At 47.1% G+C, this 18913-nt stretch overlaps 1 protein-coding gene across 1 annotated transcript in view; it reads left to right on the top strand.

Moving 5' to 3' along the window:
• The window catches only part of RTF1 (RTF1 homolog, Paf1/RNA polymerase II complex component), a 67529-nt gene extending 50909 nt beyond the window's left edge, over nucleotides 1-16620 (top strand). Inside the window, exons 7-18 of the mRNA XM_008016959.3 lie at nucleotides 3928-4063; nucleotides 4526-4703; nucleotides 8280-8362; nucleotides 9184-9271; nucleotides 9371-9478; nucleotides 10108-10185; nucleotides 10816-10937; nucleotides 11113-11170; nucleotides 12192-12269; nucleotides 12746-12841; nucleotides 13861-13972; nucleotides 14228-16620. Coding sequence (XP_008015150.1) covers nucleotides 3928-4063; nucleotides 4526-4703; nucleotides 8280-8362; nucleotides 9184-9271; nucleotides 9371-9478; nucleotides 10108-10185; nucleotides 10816-10937; nucleotides 11113-11170; nucleotides 12192-12269; nucleotides 12746-12841; nucleotides 13861-13972; nucleotides 14228-14334 — 1244 coding nt within the window. The 3' untranslated portion in view covers nucleotides 14335-16620. The remainder of the gene's footprint in view (nucleotides 1-3927; nucleotides 4064-4525; nucleotides 4704-8279; nucleotides 8363-9183; nucleotides 9272-9370; nucleotides 9479-10107; nucleotides 10186-10815; nucleotides 10938-11112; nucleotides 11171-12191; nucleotides 12270-12745; nucleotides 12842-13860; nucleotides 13973-14227) is intronic.
• Nucleotides 16621-18913: the final 2293 nt, after the last annotated feature.

An 18913-nucleotide genomic window follows, 5' to 3' on the forward strand; every position in this document is an offset into this window, starting at 1 on the left:
ACAATAATTGGACCACTTGAATCAGGATCTTAAAGTCCATACACTGTGATCTGTTATTATGTCCCTTAAGGCATTTAATCTGTGTGTTTTCTTCCCCATATCTTTTTGCCCTGCCTTGCAGTGTATTTGCTGAAGAAACTGGGTCATTCGTCTTCTGGTTTCTCATGATGCTGACTGCATCTCATTTTTGTTGTTGAATGTGTTTCTGGTCCCTTGAGTTTCCTATAAATGGGTGGTTAGAGCTACGGAATTGGTCAGATTTGGGTTTGTTCTGTTGTTGTCGTTGCTTGTTCTTGGGAAAGGCTGATTTTTAGATAGTGGTGTGTATTTCCATCAGGAGACACATGATATCGGATTGTCTCTCAGTCTGTGATGTTAACAATCCTATCAGTTAGCTGTTATGACAATAATGTGAAGTAACAAACTAACCCCTGTTCCTGCTCATGCATCTGAAGTTCAACTGCAATTCACCCGCCTGATGGGATGAGTTCAGCTGGAATTATCTCCAAGCTACAGGTGGTAGCCGGGTCTGTTCTTCCTCTCTCTTCCTTCTTGGGCCAGTAAACCCTGAGCACTTTTATATGGTGATGACAGAAGTATAAAAGGGGCAAGCAGAGACACACATGCCTCTTAAGGCCTAGACTTGGAATTGGCACGGTGTCGCTATGGGCCCAGGAAGAATGACTAAGGCACATAGCAAAGGACATGGGTATAGAGAGGGGTGAAGAATTAGAAAGGATAATGTTGGGGGCTGGGCATGGTGGCTTACACCTATAATCCTAGCACTTTGGGAGGCCAAGGCGGGTGGATCACCTGAGGTCAGGAGCTTGAGACCAGCCTGGCCAACATGGTAAAACCCCGTCTCTACAAAAAATACAAAAATTAGCTGGCTATGGTGGTGCACACCTGTAATCCCAGCTCTTCAGGAAGCTGAGGCAGGAGAATCCCTTGAACCTGGGAGGCAGAGGTTGCAGTGAGCCGAGATTGCGCCACCGCACTCCAGCCTGTGCAACAGAGTGAGACTCCATCTTATAAAAACAACAACAAAAAATAATGTGGGACTGAGTGTAGTGGCTCACGCCTGTAATCCCAACACTTAGGGAGGCTGAGGCGTGAGGATTGCTTGAGGCCAGGAGTTCAAGACCGGCCTGGCCAACATGGTGTAACGCTGTCTCTACTAAAAATACAAAAAATAGCCACACCAGGCACGGTGGCTTACACCTGTAATCCCAGCACTTTGTGAGGTCAAAGCGGGTGGATCACTTGAGGCCAGGAGTTTGAGACCAGCCTGGCCAACATAGTGAAATCCCATCTCTACTAAAAATATAAAAATTAGCCAGGCGTGGTAGCACATGCCTGTAGTCCCAGCTACTTGGAAGGCTGAGGCACCAGAATCGCTTGAACCTGGGAAGTGGAGGTTGCAGTGAGCCAAGATCCTACCATTGTACTCCAGCCTGGGCAACAAGAGTGAGACTCTATCTCAAAAAAAAAAAAAGAAATAATAGTTCTGTCCTAGTAGCCATTGATGGTCATTACCTAGATAATTTAATTCATTAGGAGTTGCAAAATGGTGATATTTCAAATCTATCTTTCTTTCTTCATTCATTATCTAGCCTGCTTCTATAAAGAGAAACTTCTAATCAGCTATTGAGTTACCCCCCAGGCACATTTTGAACAGGAAAGGCAAGATAAATGCTTGATTAATTTTCCTTTCGTTTACCAGTTTTTGAAAGAATGAGATAGTTCCTGGCAAGGTACAGTGGCTCACATGTGTAATTCAAGACCAGCCTGGGGCCGGGTGCAGTGGCTCATGCCTGTAGTTCCAGCACTTTGGGAGTCCAAGGCGGGTGAATCATGAGGTCAGGAGATCGAGACCATCCTGGCTAACGCGGTAAAACCCCATCTCTACTAAAAATACAAAAAAATTAGCCGGGCGTGGTGGCAGGCGCCTGTAGTCCCAGCTACTTGGGAGGCTGAGGCAGGAGAATGGCGTGAACCCAGGAGGCGGAGCTTGCAGTGAGTGGAGATCGCACCACTGCACTGCAACCTGGGTCTCAAAAAAAAAAAAGACCAGCCTGGGCAACATAGTGAGACCCTATTTCTGCAATATTTTAAAGAGAGAGAGAAAGATAATTCTTAGCAACTTCCAAAGATGACCGATGAGTTTTATTTGTTTTGAATATCCTTGTGAACTCACGATTTTTAACATGCTTTACGTGTTTTAATCCATTGCGGTTATTTTTTTCCTTCTGTCCATCTGTCCATCTGTCCATCTGTGCATCTCTCTTTTTTGAGACAGGATCTCGCTCTGTTACTCAGTCTGGAGTGCAGTGGCACGATCTCGGCTCATTGCAACCTTCACCTCCCGAGTTCAAGCAATTCTCCCACCTCAGCCTCCTGAGTAGCTGAGACTACACGTGTGCACCACCACCTGGCTCATTTTTTTGTGTGTATTTTTAGTAGAGATGAGGTTTAGCCATGTTGGCCAGGGTGGTCTTGAACTCCTGGCCTTAAGTGATCCGTCTGCCTTGGCCTCCCAAAGTACTGGGATTACAGGTGTGAGCCAACACTCCCAGCCTAAAATTGTTTTATATTATTCTTTTTTCTTTTTTTTTTTATTTTTATTTATTTTTATTTTTATTTTTTTTTTGAGACGGAGCCTTGCTCTGTCTCCCAGGCTGGAGTGCAGTGGCCGGATCTCAGCTCACTGCAAGCTCCGCCTCCCGGGTTCACGCCATTCTCCTGCCTCAGCCTCCTGAGTAGCTGGGACTACAGGCGCCCACCACTGCGCCCGGCTAATTTTTTGTATTTTTTAGTAGAGATGGGGTTTCACCGTGTTAGCCAGGATGGTCTCGATCTCCTGACCTCGTGATCCGCCCGTCTCGGCCTCCCAAAGTGCTGGGATTACAGGCTTGAGCCACCGCGCCCAGCCTCTTTTTTCTTTTTAAATCATAAGTACACAGATTCACCTCCCATCTTAGATTAATGGTAGCATACTATACACACTTTTCTCTCCCTCTCTCTTTTTTTTTTTTTTTTCAGCCACCACTCCTGGCTAGTTTTTTTAATTTTTGGTAGAGATGCAGATTCACCATGTTGCCCAGGCTGGTCTCAAGCCCCTGAGCTCGAGTGATCTACCCACCTCGACCTCCCAAAGTGTTGGGTTTACAGGCGTGAGCCACCATGCCTGGCCATGTTCCTTTTTTTTTTTTTTTTTTTTTGAGATGGAGTCTCGCTCTGTTGCCCAGGCTGGAGTGCAGTGGCGCGATCTTGGCTCACTGCAACCTTTGCCTCCTGGGTTCAAGCGATTCTCCTGTCTCAGCCTCCCGAGTAACTGGGATAACAGGCGCCCGCCACCACACCTGGCTTATTTTGTATTTTAGTAGAGACAGAGTTTTACCATGTTGGCCAGGCTGGTCTCAAACTCCTGACCTCAAGTGATCCACCTGCCTGTGCCTCCCCAAGTGCTGGGATTACAGGCATAAGCCACTGCACCTGGTCCCACGTTCCTTTTTTATAGCTGCACAGTAGTTCATTGGTAGATGTACCAGTGGTGATCAGCCACTCTCCTATTTGAAGTTTTCCTCAGAAGCTTCTGAAGTCATCAAGAGGGGGACCTCTTTCCTTCCCATAGTCAAGTGTCTTGAGTGCCATAAACGAGAACTGTCAGTAGTGTTGGTTACCCTTTCTGCCTACTTAGTATCAGTCTTCCAGCCCTTTTTTCATCTGTTGGGGTCTGATATTTGGCACCTGAATAATTTTAACTCTGTGTTTTAACTCATTTCTGTATATACCCCAAGTTAGCACAGTCCAGTCTAGAGAGGACAGAGCTGTGTATTTGAGTCCTCTTCCATTTCCAGTTCTTTTTCAAGAATGAATTCATTTTCTTGTTGAGAAAACGTAGGTAAACATCTCCTTTCTTTCTAGCTGAGCTCCTTGCCAAAAAACAGCCATTAAAAACCAGTGAGGTCTACTCTGATGATGAAGAAGAGGAAGAGGATGACAAATCCAGTGAGAAGTCAGACCGGTCATCGCGAACATCGTCATCTGATGAAGAAGAGGAGTAAGCTCTTGTACATTTTGGTCTAGTAGGCAGGATAGGTGGGTTTTTGAGGAAGAGTGGGCCCTGTTTGGGCCACTAACTTTGACTTGGTTACCTTTGGTTTGCTGAACTGAGTTCCCCAGCACGTCAGCCCATTCATTTGGCTGCTAGCCTGTGCGCTTGGACATTTCACCAGGGCCTGGAAGGTAGGAACTGACTTCATGTCACGCTCAGATTGGCCTGGAGCTTTCATTCATTTTCTTACTCTGATGGGTTATCTAAGATGGCAGTCTTATTTGAAACAGTTCACACTACTGGTCAGGAACAAGATCCTATTACAAGTCTTTGCTGGTGCTTCATTTACTTCTCCTCCTAGGCTAGTCACATGTACTTTGGTTAAGTTTTGAGGAGTTGATATTATTTTTCTATCTTGTTCTGTTTTTATGATGAACATTTTTTCCAGTGCCCCTTTTTTCCTCTTAGGAAAGAAGAGATCCCTCCAAAATCCCAACCAGTTTCCTTACCTGAAGAATTGAATCGGGTTCGATTATCACGACATAAACTAGAACGTTGGTGTCACATGCCCTTCTTTGCTAAAACTGTCACAGGATGTTTTGTGCGGATTGGCATTGGAAACCACAACAGCAAACCAGTTTACCGGGTTGGTATTTCTTCCCTTGGACAATTGTCCTTGCTTTCAATAGAATTAGTCTCAACTGAGGGCAGGAGCCACTGAAAAAATCTATCACTCTTTTGTCAGCATTCGATGGAAAGTAGACTCCAAGTAGGATCCCCATAGAGCAGTGACAGTCTGAGGTGCCCAGGAATCCTTCATGACTTGTTGCCAAGAAGAGGACTTGGAGCCCAAGGGACTGGAAGATTTGGATTTAGAATAATTTTCTCTATTCCCCCTTCAGTATAAAAGGGAGAAGGGAGGCATCTATGAAGTGTTCATTGGGAGTTACCTAATCTAAAAGATATGTTCATTTGAAAAACCACTGAATGAAAAGTTTCGTGTTGCATACCAAGTGACTTCTATGCCAGGGAATTGTATTGAGGTTAAAAAACACCCTCCAGACTAATACAGGTTATTATGTATGTTCCAGCACTGCTTCTGTGGTCTAGGTGGACTGGGCACAGTGACTCACGCCCATAATCCCAACGCTTTGGGATTTATTTATTTATTTATATTATATTTTACCATTTTTTTCTTTCTTTCTTTCTTTCTTTCTTTTCTTTCTTTTTTTTTTTTTAGACGGAGTCTTGCTCTGTCGCCCAGGCTGGAGTGCAGTGACGTGATCTCCACTCACTGCAAGCTCCGCCTCCGGGGTTCATGCCATTCTCCTGCCTCAGCCTCCCATGTAGCTAGAACTATAGGCACCCGCCACCGCACCCGGCTAATTTTTGTATTTTTAGTAGAGACGGGATTTCACCGTGTTAGCCAGGATGGTCTCGATCTCCTGACCTCATGATCCACCCGTCTTGGCCTCCCAAAGTGCTGGGATTACAGGTGTGAGCCACTGCGCCCGGCCCTTTTTTTTTTCTTTTGAGATGAGGTCTCACTGTATTACCCAGGGTGGAGTGCAATGGCATGGTCTTGGCTCACTGCAACCTCCGCCTCCTGGGTTCAAGCAATTGTCCCGCCTCAGCTTCCCAAGTAGCTGGGACTATAGCCGCCCGCCACCACACCTGGCTAATTTTTGTATTTTTAGTAGAGATGGGGTTTCACCATGTTAGCAAGGCTGCTCTTGAACTCTTGACCTTGTGATCTGCCTGCCTTGGCCTCCCAAAGTGCTGGCGTGAGTCACCTCACCTGGCCTATTTTTATTTATTTATTTATTTATTTATTTATTTTTCAGACAGAGTTTCACTTTTGTTGCCCAGGCTGGAGTGCAATGGCATGATCTTGGCTCACTGAAACCTCCGCCTCCCGGGTTCAAGCAGTTCCCCTCCCTCAGCCTGCTGAGTATCTGGTGTTACAGGCGCCCACCACTGCACCTGGCTAATGTTTGTATTTTCAGTAGAGAGGGGGTTTCACCATTTTGGCCAGGCTGGTCTTGAAGTCCTGACATCAGGTGGTCCACCCACCTCGGCCTCCCAAAGTGCTGGGATTACAGGCATGAGCCACTGAGCCCAGCCTTATTTTTAATTTTTCAGTTTTTTTTTTATTTTTGGAGACAAAGTCTTACCCTGTTGCCCAGGCTGGAATGCAGTGGCACGATCTCAGCTCACTGCAGCCTCTGCCTCCTGGGTTCAAGTGATTCTCATGCCTCAGCCTCTGAGTAGCTGGGACTACAGGCGTGCACCACCACACCTGGCTAATTTTCTTTTTTTTTTTTTTTTTTTTTTTTTTGAGACAGAGTCTTGCTCAGTTGCCTAGGCTGGAGTGCTGTGGCATGATCTCTGCTCACTGCAAGCTCTGCCTCCCAGATTCACGCCATTCTCCTGCCTCAGCCTCCCAAGTAGCTGGGACTACAGACGCCCACCACCACGTTTGGCTAATTTTTTGTATTTTTAGTGGAGATGGGGTTTCACCATGTTAGCCAGGATGGTCTCGATCTCCTGACCTCGTGATCCGCCCGCCTCGGCCTCCCAAAGTGCTGGGATTACAGGCGTGAGCCACCGCGCCCGGCCTTACTTTGGTATTTTAAAAAAATTTTTTGTAGTGACAGCCTCTCTCTGTTGCTTATGCTGGTCTCAAACTCTGGGCCTCAAGTGATGTTCTGGCCTCAGCCTCCTAAAGTGCTGGGTGTTGGTTTTTTGTTTTGTTTTTGAGACAGAGTCTTGCTCTGTCACGCAGGCTGGAGTGCTGTGGCGTGATCTCGGCTCTCTGCAAGCTCCGCCTCCTGGGTTCACGCCATTCTCCTGCCTTAGCCTCCCAAGTAGCTGGGACTACAGGCACCCACCACCACGCCCAGCTAATTTTTTGTATTTTTAGTAGAGACGGGGTTTCACCGTATTAGCCAGGATGGTCTCGATCTCCTGACCTCGTGATCTGCCCTCCTCGGCCTCCCAAAGTGCTGGGATTACAGACGTGAGCCACCGCGCCCAGCCCAGGTGTTGGGGTTTTTTGGTTTTTTTTTTTGAGACAGTGTCTTAACCATGTTGCCCAGGCTGATCTGGAACTCCTGGACTCAAGCCATCTTCCTGCCTTGGCCTTCCAAAATGCTAGGTTTGCAGGCGTGAGACACTGCCCAGTCTGTTTGAGATAGGATCTCGCCCTGTTGGCCAGGCTAGCATGCAGCAGTGTGATCATAGCTCACTGCAACCTTGAACTCCTGTACTCAATCCTCCTACGACAGCCTCTTGAGTAGCTAAGACTATAAGTGCACACCACTATGCCCAACTAATTTTTTTTTCTTTTTTGTAGAGACTGGGTCTCGGCTGGGCGTGGTGGCCTATGCCTGTAATCCCAGCACTTTGGGAGGGGTGGGTGGGTCATGAGGTGAGGAGGTTGATACCATCCTGGCTAACATGGTGAAACCCCATCTCTACTAAAAATACAAAAAATTAGCCGGGCGTGGTGGTGCATGCCTGTAGTCCCAGCTACTTGGGCGGCTGAGGCAGGAGAATCGCTTGAACCCAGGAGGCAGAGGTTGTAGTGAGCCGAGATCACACCACTGCACTCCAGCCTGGCAACAGAGTGAGACTTTGTCTCAAAAAAATAAATAAATAAATAAAAGAGAAACTGGGTCTCTCTGTGTTGCCCTGGTTGGTCTCAAATTCCTGGCTTCAAGCATGTCAGCCTCCCAAAGTGCTGGAATTACAGGCATGAACCTCGGCGCCCAGCCTGACTTGTTTTTGTTTTGTGTTATTCTTAGTTGTCTGGTTTTTACGTGTGTTATCTCCTTGTATGAGGACCTGCAGCCATGCCATATCCTGAAATGCTTGGCAACAGAAACTGACCTACATGGTCTTCACATTTGGCTGATAAAAATCAACCGGTGAAATCCCAAATACATCCCTCGTGAGTTAGAATTAGTTGGAGGAAAAGCTGCCAGTGGGCCCCACCAGGCTCCTCTTCTGCTGGCACTTGCTCCTCCTGGGCACAAGGCTCCCTGTGCTTGGCCATCTGCATTCTAAACCTGAGAAGGGTGCCCAGAACCCCTGGCAGCTGTGGACTGTACTCAGCACTCGATCAGTTGTCTCCGTTCAGGTAGAGCGATGCAAAGGAAGAGTGTTGTGGAAAGCCCTGGAAGAGTCTGGTTTTGACTGGTGTCTCTGTCCTGTCACTTAGGTGGCTGAGATTACAGGTGTTGTGGAAACTGCCAAAGTTTACCAGCTAGGTGGCACCAGAACAAACAAAGGACTGCAACTACGGTAGGAGGCACTTCTGGGGCAGCTTCTGCTTCCACTTCAAACAGGCACTGGCTTTGGGGGCTGCTATTCTGTGTGATGTGCCTTGTTACCATGAATGCTATTTATGCAATCCCCACAAGGTACACTTGGAGGGAGACTTGTATTCCATCTTTGTCTATAGGGAAGGTAGGATATTCTCTCCTCTGGGGGAACCAAATATATGAAGTGGTAGGACACAGAGAAAGGAAATGTGGCATTGTAAGAGACCCTCCCGGAGCCTCGCTGGCATTTCCTTGGCAAGCATGGCCAAGAGGCTTGCTTCTGGTTCTGGCTCTATCTCATAACCTCATGTGTGACAAGAAAGATCATTTTTATGGACTTCATTTCCTCTTCAATAAAATGAAAGTGTCATTCATTCAGCAAATATTTACCGAATGTACAGTGTGCCAGGCACTGTTCTAGGTGCCATCATAGTGCACTGCTGCTTGGAACTCCTGGGCTCAGGTGATCCTCCCGCCCACCTCAGTCTCCTGAGGAGCTGCGACCACAGGCATGTACCCCTGTCCCAGGCTCTGTTGCGTATTGTTGATGCTGACTGTAATGGATTTTAATATAAACTGACTTTTGAAGCTCTGACCAAGCCCATTTGGTTTCCAGTGCTAGCTTTGGGATCTCAATCTTGGCTGCCCATTAAAACAGCCTGGGATGATTTTATAGGGTAGCCAGGATTGAGAACCGCTCCAACAGGTATATATAAGTAATACATAGTCTGGTAAGGTTGCTTTACTTGTACTACAGTCACCATGCACATTTCTTGGATATGCTGTCTCTCTTTTATGTAGGCATGGCAACGACCAACGCGTGTTCCGTTTAGAGTTTGTCTCAAACCAAGAATTCACCGAAAGTGAGTTTATGAAGTGGAAAGAAGCGGTACGTGGCTAGAGATTACCTAGCAGTTGTTCGTGCATATTGAGAAAAATATCTTTCCAAAATCCCTACTCATAACCTTGTATCGTGTTTTTGATCCAGATGTTCTCTGCTGGCATGCAGTTGCCCACTCTAGATGAAATCAATAAAAAGGAATTATCTATTAAAGAAGCTCTTAATTATAAATTCAATGATCAGGACATTGAAGAGGTAAGAAACCTAGTGCCCCAGAGCCTAGAGGTTCAGCAAGAACCAGTGTTGAGAGAAGAACATGATTCTCTTATTTCCCTATATCTTGACATTTTTAGCTATGCATGAAAATGAGGGAATACTAATATTACTACCTTATTATTTATTGTTCATCAAGCTTTTTTCTATACATTCTCATGTGCAGATGAGGCTAACATAGACTGGAGTGTATTCAGAGTTCAGATGAGACAACAAATGAGGCTACGTACACTAAAGTGTATTTAGGGCTCCGGGATCTGTGTTCTGCTAGGCTTGATCCTTCAAGAGTTTTCCTTCTCTAAAACATCTTGGTAAAATTATTTGATCTCTGTTCTCTTGGACAGTGGCTAGCCTTACACTACCAGGCCCTTGGGCTGCTGTTTCTTGGTGCATGTTCCTTCAGACTGTCCCAGAAGAATCTCCGTGACCCGGGAAGCAGCATAGTATCCCTTGGAATGAACCCGCTCTGTCTCTCTCTCTGGGGCATGGCACTGCCATAGGAAGAGCAGCCCCCTTGTAACTAGCTGTTTGCATCCAAAATGGGCTCACTTAGCCTGTCTGCAAAAATAGCTTAGGAATACCTCACTGCTGGTATCTCCTCTCTGGTACAGATTGTAAAAGAGAAAGAAAGGTTCAGAAAAGCTCCACCCAACTACGCTATGAAGAAGACTCAGCTACTGAAGGAAAAGGTAAGGAGTTGTACTCGAGCCTCTTTCCTCATCCTGTAAGGAGATGTAGAAATCAAACTTGTTCATCCTCTGCCAAGTTAGTGGTGGCAGGATTGGGAGAAAATTCTGGGCTCGATTATAAGCAACACAGTGTGTTCTTGGCGCCTGGGTAACGTTCCTTGGCCATTTTCCATTCCCTAAATTCAAACTGATCTCCTGCGTGCCAGTCTTCTTACTTTCTAGTCACTTCAGCTTCCTGTGTAATAAAATAGACCCTGGGTGGTATTCAGCACTGAGTCTGAACAGACAGATGACACTGTCGAGGCCACCTGTGGCTGGTGATTTTCCATTCTTCACACTGGGTTGGGGTGGGCCTTGTTATGGTGGTTTAGCCACCCTGTGAGGCCTGGCGTTCTACTGCCACCAGGGACCCACAGCCAGGTAGCTATATGGGAAGGTGTTCCCCACTGTACTGTGTACTACTATAATATAAATTATATCTTGTATTTGTAAAGTACTTCTGCAGTTTTCTTCCACATCTCCTGTCCTTTGCTCACCACATGAGATACCTTTGCCTGTGCTGGAAGTGAGGGGATACTTGATATACAGTCAGTTGTATGTAGCCAAGAACTCACACATCTCTCTGTGTAGGCCATGGCTGAGGATCTGGGGGATCAGGACAAGGCCAAACAAATCCAAGATCAGCTGAATGAGCTGGAGGAACGGGCAGAGGCCCTGGACCGCCAGCGGACCAAGAATATATCCGCTATCAGGTGTGTTATAGAGCCTATTTTTGGCCCACAGACCTTGGCCAAAATTATCAGGCAAGCCTGTGGCCTGTACACTTTGTGCTGCACTGACCCCATAGATATCTGGGTTCAGGGCTCAGTGGTTCCCTCCCTCCATCGTTTCATAGCCATTGACTCATCCTTCTTACTCACCCCACAGTTACATCAACCAACGGAACCGGGAATGGAACATTGTAGAGTCTGAGAAGGCCCTTGTGGTAAGAACACTTTATCTGAATCACTAAAACAAAGCTAATTAATAAACCATGACATCTTTTCTACATCTTGCCCAAGTTTATTTTTTAATTATTGAAATAACATGTGCACTTCACATATACACACACTCTGTATGTCCACATACATCGATGTAATTTATTCCTAATGAAAAGCAGCAGTCTTCTGCCCTGTCCTGCCTTTTCCCACCCTTAGATTCTACTCCACAGGTATTTGTTTTTTCTCAATTTCTGTTTCTTGGTTGTTGCCCCCATATCTACTCTGGTATTCTTGAAGGGAAAAGATAATATGCTGGGCGCGGTGGCTCACGCCTGTAACTCCAGCACTTTGGGAGGCCGAGGTGGGTGGATCACCTGAGGTCAGGAGTTTGAGACCACCCTGGCCAACATGATGAAACCCTGTCTCTACTAAAAATACAAAAATGAGCTGGACATGATGGTGCACACCTGTAACCCGAGCTACTTGGGAGGCTGAGGCACGAGAATTGCTTGAACCTGGGAGGCAGAGGTTGCAGTGAGCTGATACCACTCCTCTTTAGCCTGGGCAACAGAGCGAGAATCCATCTAAAAAATGAAAAAAATTAGCTGGGCATGGTGGCTCACGCCTGTAATCCTAGCACTTTGGGAGGCTGAGGTGGGTGGATCACCTGAGGTCAGGAGTTTACCAGCCTAGGCAACATGGCGAAACCCTGTCTCTACTAAAAATACAAAAATTAGCTGGGTGTGGTGACTTGCACCTGTAGTCCCAGCTGCTGGAGAGGCTAAGGCAGGAGAACCACTCGAACCTGAGAGGCAGCGGTTGCAGTGAGCTGAGATTGCGCCACTGCACTTCAGCCTAGGCGACAGAGCGAGACTCCATCTCACACAAAATTTTTTAAAAAAGGAAAAGGATGATCGCTTTTTTTTTTCTTTTCAGTCGCTTGCAAAGACTTACTTGCCTGTGAGCTTATGGTGAAAGGGTGGGGGGATGGAGATCCAGTTCTGTGGTGCATGCTCTCTGTTTCAGGCTGAAAGTCACAACATGAAAAACCAACAGATGGATCCGTTTACCCGGCGCCAGTGCAAGCCTACCATCGTTTCTAATGTGAGTGCCGAAAGAGGACGTTTTAGTCAGCACCTAGATTCTAGGACAGAAAATGAATTCCATTAGGAAATTAATAACGAAGTTAAAAATAATGTTTTCTTAGCTGGGATTTGCTTGTCTGAAGCTCTTGGGTCTGGATACTTCCTTTTTTATCTTGCTATCAGGCATATAGGCAGTGAAAACGTGGCATGGATTTACAAAAACCTAGTGACTGACCCTCCTGTATCAGGGTGGGTTTACAGTGCAGCAGACATTAGTAATGTGGCCCTTAGCTAGGGCCTGGCTGGGCTGGGCTTGGCTTTCAAGCTTTTAATTGCCTTTTTTTTTTTTTTGCTGCTGCTTTGAGGAAAACCCCACTAGCTGCTGATGGGCCCGCTGTGGTGCTTGTGATGTTAGTTTGGTAGGTGGGAAAGAATCTGGCAGTAGGACTCTGTGAGTGTCAAACAATCTCTAAAATAACTGATTTTCTCTCCCAGTCCAGAGACCCAGCTGTTCAAGCTGCCATCTTGGCCCAGCTGAATGCAAAATACGGTTCTGGAGTGTTACCAGATGCTCCAAAGGAAATGAGCAAGGCAAGTGCGGTACCACCCTGTTGTCTGCTGAGCGAGGCTGCTAGCTGAGGCACCAGACAAGCACCTTGTCTAGTCTGGGCTTGATTTTTCCACCTGGAGGAACAGGGAGTCCCTCTTGGAGTCCCTTCCCCATCCCAGTTATTTGCAAATATAATCAACAGATAACCTTAATTCCAAACCTAACACCACTACTTACCTAGGGCCTTGACTGTCCTTCGGGAGCTGGCTTCTAGCCTTCAGCATCCCCCCTTTTCTCCTGTGTAAAATGAGGGTACTACTATATACCCTGCCAACTTCACAGGAGGAGAGATAACATACAAAGATCAGATATTGTAAAAGTGAAAGCTCATTGAAAACGGCACATTTAAAAGCAGTTTTCTGGCCAGGTGCAGTGGCTCATGCCTGTAATCCCAGCACTTTGGGAAGTGGAGGTGGGTGAATCACCTGAGGTCAGGAGTTCGAGACCAGCCTGGCCAACATGGTGAAACCCTGTCTCTACTAAAATTAGAAAAAAATTAGTGTGGTGGCGGGTTCCTATAATCCCAGCTAGGAGGCTGAGGCAGGAGAATCGCATGAACCTGGGAGGGAGAGGTTGCAGTGATCTAAGATCGCTCCATTGTACTCCAGCCTGGATGACAAGAGCAAGACGCCCATCTCAAAAAAAAAAAAAAAAAAAAGGCAGTTATCCGTCCAAGTTAAGTCTTTTCCTCTTTTCCTGCTGGAGTCTAACCAGTCTCAGGACTTCTGAAATCTTAGGTCAGGAGGTGACCCGCTGTCTTAAGCCCACCCTTTCTACCTTCATACCACAGACATGAACCTGCCCTCTTCTCTGTGCTTTCAGCCTTCAGGAGAGAAAGCTCTTTGTCCGTGGCCTCCCTCTGAGAGAAAGAATCAGAAAGGCGCCTTAGTAGGAAAATCTAATGAACTCAAATAAGAGCTTTTTACCATTAGTGGCTGCTGCTGCTAGAAATCCACTTGCATTTATGCTCTTACCATTAGTTTTCCTCTTCACATTCCAGGGTCAAGGCAAAGATAAAGATTTGAATTCTAAGTCAGCCAGTGACCTCTCAGAAGATCTGTTCAAAGTACACGATTTTGACGTGAAGATTGATTTACAAGTTCCCAGCTCAGGTATGTGAGGGTGGGGCGGGTGGTGAGGGCTGAGGACCAGATGGATCCATGGTTCTCTGGGGCAACAAGGAAGCCCACTTTAAGGGAAGAAAGGGGAATGTTGGCTCATCAGCATCCACAGGCCAGGCCAAGACAGGCTGTGGGTATGGTGAGAGGGAACAGGGCCACAGTCAGGAGGCTGCCTGCAGGGGTGCAGCACGGGACTAAGAGGACTTTGTGGGACCTCAGCTGCCAACTTGCTTTTCTTTCCCACAGAGTCAAAGGCTTTAGCCATCACCTCCAAGGCTCCGCCAGCCAAGGATGGGGCTCCAAGGAGATCTCTGAACTTGGAAGACTACAAAAAACGACGAGGGCTTATTTGAGCACACCCAGCCTGCTGCTTCTGACCCCGCATGCCCCATCGCAGCGTCCCACCTTTCCTCCTTTCCTTTGATTTAGCCTCTTTGGGCTGGAGCAGCTGTCGAACTGGGAAGAGACTCTAAACTGCCAGTCATCTGTAATATAAACCATTTGCTGTATAGACCTCCCTTGTCTGCACACCATCTCCCACCAGCCTCCCCTCCCCAAGGGCCCCACCCAGTGTGGGCCTGGGCTCTCTTGGGCTTCATCCATGTCTTTAGATTTGTGTTTGCCTTTTGTTTTTTTAACCGCGCAGTTCATTGGCCACTCTGCACGCATTCAGTATTACCATGGAGCTGGGAATCTTGCTGGAGCCCCTGGGGCCATAGCAGCAGCACTGGGCGGTCTTCTCTCCTGACTGCCTTGGCCCACCCATTGAACATTCGGCCCCTGACCTTGTGGAGGGAGCGGGGATTGGGCACCTGCGGTCCTCCCTCTCTTCATCTTTCTCTTCTGCCCTTCTTTTTGGAAGAAGGGGTTTCAAAACCAGTTTAGTTTCCAAAAAGTGTACATTTGTGGGGGGGGGTCTAATTTGAGAGCGAGAGTGTGTATGTGTGTGTGTGTAAGTGTGTGGATTTTTTTATCATTTTTTTAAAATGCAGTACTCTTTGTATCAGTCTGTCATGGGTCTATAGCTGTTTCAGATTTTTTTCAGCTGTACTTGAGCATCTGAAACTGCAAGAAAGAAACTCATTAAATGTGATTCTTCTTACTAAACAGGCCTGACTGCTGTAGCTGTGTAACTTCCCCATCCCCACCTACTCTCCCCCATCCCTTCCCAACTTTGGAGAAAAATCCCCAGTTTAGCCCCCTGACCTGCAGGCTGTGTCCTGGCAGGTGCGGGAGGGAAGCCCATGGCCGGGTACCAGGGAGGGCAGCGAATGTCTTGCTCATCCCATGGGTACAGCCCACAGCTTCTTGGCTGAACATAGAACTTCTTTTTCTCACCCAGTATACCAGCCTCTTCCTAGTGATTCTGTTTTGCTGTTTTGGCAAGAATTACATTTTGTTTTGTTTTTAAGAGAAATTTCTGAATATGAATGTGGAGAGCAAACACAAAAAGATTTAGGTTACGCCGGGCGCGGTGGCTCATGCCTGTAATCCCAGCACTTTGGGAGGCCGAGGCGGGTGGATCACCTGAGGTCAGGAGTTCAAGACCAGTCTGACCAACATGGTGAAACCCCATCTCTACTAAAACTTCAAAACTTAGCCGGGCATGGTGGTGCGTGCCTGTAATCCCAGCTACTTGGGGGGCTGAGACAGGAGAATCCCTTGAACCTGGGAGGCGGAGGTTGTGGTGAGCCGAGATTGCGCCACTGCACTCCAGTCTGGGTGACAGAGTGAGACTCCATCTCAAAAAGATTTAGGTTGCAAATGTTTCAAGCATGTGCAGTTTTGTGTGTGTGTATACATATATATGGCCAGCATATATATTGTGCAGCTAGGGCGAAGCCAGCAGAGGTGTGTGTATGTCTTTATGAAATGTTTGAAAAGAGATAAGCTGACTGCTTGATAATCATTCTCAGGTGTAAAGCTCCAAGTGTAAATAAAAGTGGCATTTAACAAATCTTTCAGAACAAAGTACAGCTGACTATATATACCAAGAACTAAGCTAAAGGAACAGCTGAGAGCTCCTGATCTCCACAAGAGAGGAATCTAAAAGCTCTGCTTTGTGCTTCTTCACCCTGCTTTTGTACAAGGAAGGGGGATGATGGGAAATCATGGACTTGTAAGTTGTATTTAAACATAAAAATGAACTTGGTAACTTCTGGGTTTAGTAGAGCCTCAGTGTCGCTTTAACTTAGTTTACTTTTTTTTTTTTAAGCAGCAATGGATGGTTTTAAAGGAGTATTATGACTGTAAAATTGCTAAATACGACTGTAACAGCTATGTGGTAGCTGTGACACAGTTCAGTTGGGCAAAGGAGTGGTGATGGACTCGTTAAAATCATATATACTTGAATAGTCCATTGACCGCAACTCTTTATAGACCATTGTGTAAATGTGGAATCACAGACTGTTAACATTGCCTGGACTTCAGCAGAGTCCTGGAGCTGCTGGGACCTCTCCTATCATGATGAACTTGGACTTTTTTTGATTTCTGGTTTTAAAAGACATGAAATTATAGAATCCAGATAATTCGCTGGAGTCATTTTGATCCACCATGTAGATCTGTATTTAGTATCATTTGGATTTGGAGAAGTGTTGATTACATTATGGCTGTGTAATAAAATTTTTATTAAAACTGCATCACACTGTAGCCACTTTGCCACCACCTCCCCACACACAGCTGCTGAAACCCCCATGAGATGCCAATGCACACAGCAGGGAGAAAAGCCAGCCAAAGAAGACCGAAGGGTAACTCCACCCGCGTAGCCTCGGTAGCGATTGGGATCAAGACTAAGGACTTGTCTCCAGTCTCAGCTGAGGCAGGGCCTCTGACCCAAGATCTTAGCCAGGCATTAAGACATTGGCTTTGTCCTACCAACGAGGATTTCTTGGTGGTTCACACTGTATCTTGTGCTGGGGAGTTGCCTCGGTGGGCCCCCCTCCCTCCGCAGTGTGGTTTCATTGTTGAAGGGGGCAGCACCCAAGGTTGTTTTTATGCATTTTTTCAGTTCCTTCCAAGAAGCAAAAAGGCCAGCATCCATCTACCTAATTCATAATGTTTATAGATCTGTTTGTCTGTCTTGCTTCTGGCAGGAGTAGGGAAAGTCTACTGCCTGCCACTTTCCTTCAAAAAGAATGGTTCTGCTTTTGTGAAGTCCTGACTTGTCACTCAAACTGTACAAATATTGTAAATAAACGTTATGCCATTTTAACAGAGGGATCAGATTTAGTCTAAGGATTGCATCCTGAGTGGCAACTCTTAAAGCCATGGTTTGAAAGTCCGAGAGCCGGGCGCGGTGGCTCAAGCCTGTAATCCCAGCACTTTGGGAGGCCGAGATGGGTGGATCACGAGGTCAGGAGATCGAGACCATCCTGGCTAACCTGGTGAAACCCCGTCTCTACTAAAAAAAATATATAAAAAACTAGCTGGGCGAGGTGGCGGGCTCCTGTAGTCCCAGCTACTCGGAGGGCTGAGGCAGGAGAATGGCGTAAACCTGGGAGGCGGAGCTTGCAGTGAGCTGAGATCCGGCCACTGCACTCCAGCCTGGGCCACAGAGCGAGACTCCGTCTCAAAAAAAAAAAAAAAAAAAAAGGCCAAGAGAGCCTCTCTTACTCCTTTTCCCTCTTCTCTTAGCCCTGTGCCCACAAAAGTGAAAGTGGTCATTGTCAAGTCTTGAGCAGCCTGGTTCCCCCGAAGCCTCTCTGGTAGGGTAATTGCCTAGACCCAAGGAAACCTCCAGTTGTCCTGGTTGGTTTACGTCCTGTCTTGGTAAGAGACCAATAAGCTTTAACAGAGCTAAGAAGACCCCTGATGTATTGCCTAACCCTAGTGAGAATCTGGGCCTTTAAACCTTTTTTGTTGTTGTTGTTGTTTTGCCAGGGTCTCTGCTGTCCAGGCTAGAGTGCAGTGGTGCAATCACAGTTCACTGCACCCTCAAACTCCCGGGCTCAAGTGATCCTCCCACCTCACCATTCCAAGTAGCTGGGACTACAGTCATGCACCATCACACCCAGCTAATTTTTAAATGTTCTGTTGAGACAGAATATTGCTGTGTTGCCCAGGCTGGTCTTGAACTCCTGGCCCTGAGTGATCCTCCTGCCTCAGCCTCCCAAAATGCTGGGATTGCAGGCATGAGCCACTGTGCCCACTCTTTTCAACTTTAAATTGGCCTAGGCACAGTTTCTTTGCTCTCCTTTCTTTTGGCTGTCATGAGTATGAAGGGGGTGCCCAGGGGCTGTGAGTGTAGCTATGGAGGAAACACTGATGGTCCTCCATCCCTCCCCCGCCCCTGCCCCCACCCCCAGTGCCTGAGGGTGTGTCTCCAACCTCCCTCTCAACACATTTTAGCTAGGAAGCAAGAAGATCCTGGATCTTCTACATCTACACCCTTTAAGAAGACAAGAGATGACAATCACCGTGGTAAGAGCCACGTCCAAGACCGCTTCTGGTGGTGGAAAGGTTGCTTACCCTGCAAGAGCGTCCAATGAGGTTTTCTCCAACTCCCTAGCACTCCCACTACCTAACTGTTGGGAGCAGTGGGACCTAGAGAGCAGGGGTTCTGGGCAGATGACAACATAGCTTACCTTCCAGGATTTGGGTGCTGTGGGGCAGCCACTTGCTACCTATCACTGAGAAGCAAGAAGGACCACCCGGAGTGCAAGTGGAGAGAAGAAGGGTGCTAGGTTGGTCAACTTCATCTCCCTGGCCACGTTTTTCCAGAAGGGAGTCTCTTCCTTGAGTAACTGTAGGTGGCTGTGATCCAGCAGCCTTAGGAAGCCATCAACTCCCAGCTCAGATTTTTTTTCACGATTTCCCTGACTTAAGTGGGGACTGCTGAGCTCCCTTGGCAAGGGGGTGTTAAGGAGTTGGAGGGAATGGCAGTGCTAAGACAGGGCCCCTGCCTTCTATAAGGCTCCACAGGCCAGCCCCAGG

Source organism: Chlorocebus sabaeus, chromosome 26 (assembly GCF_047675955.1).
Source record: "Chlorocebus sabaeus isolate Y175 chromosome 26, mChlSab1.0.hap1, whole genome shotgun sequence".
NCBI lineage: Eukaryota > Metazoa > Chordata > Mammalia > Primates > Cercopithecidae > Chlorocebus > Chlorocebus sabaeus.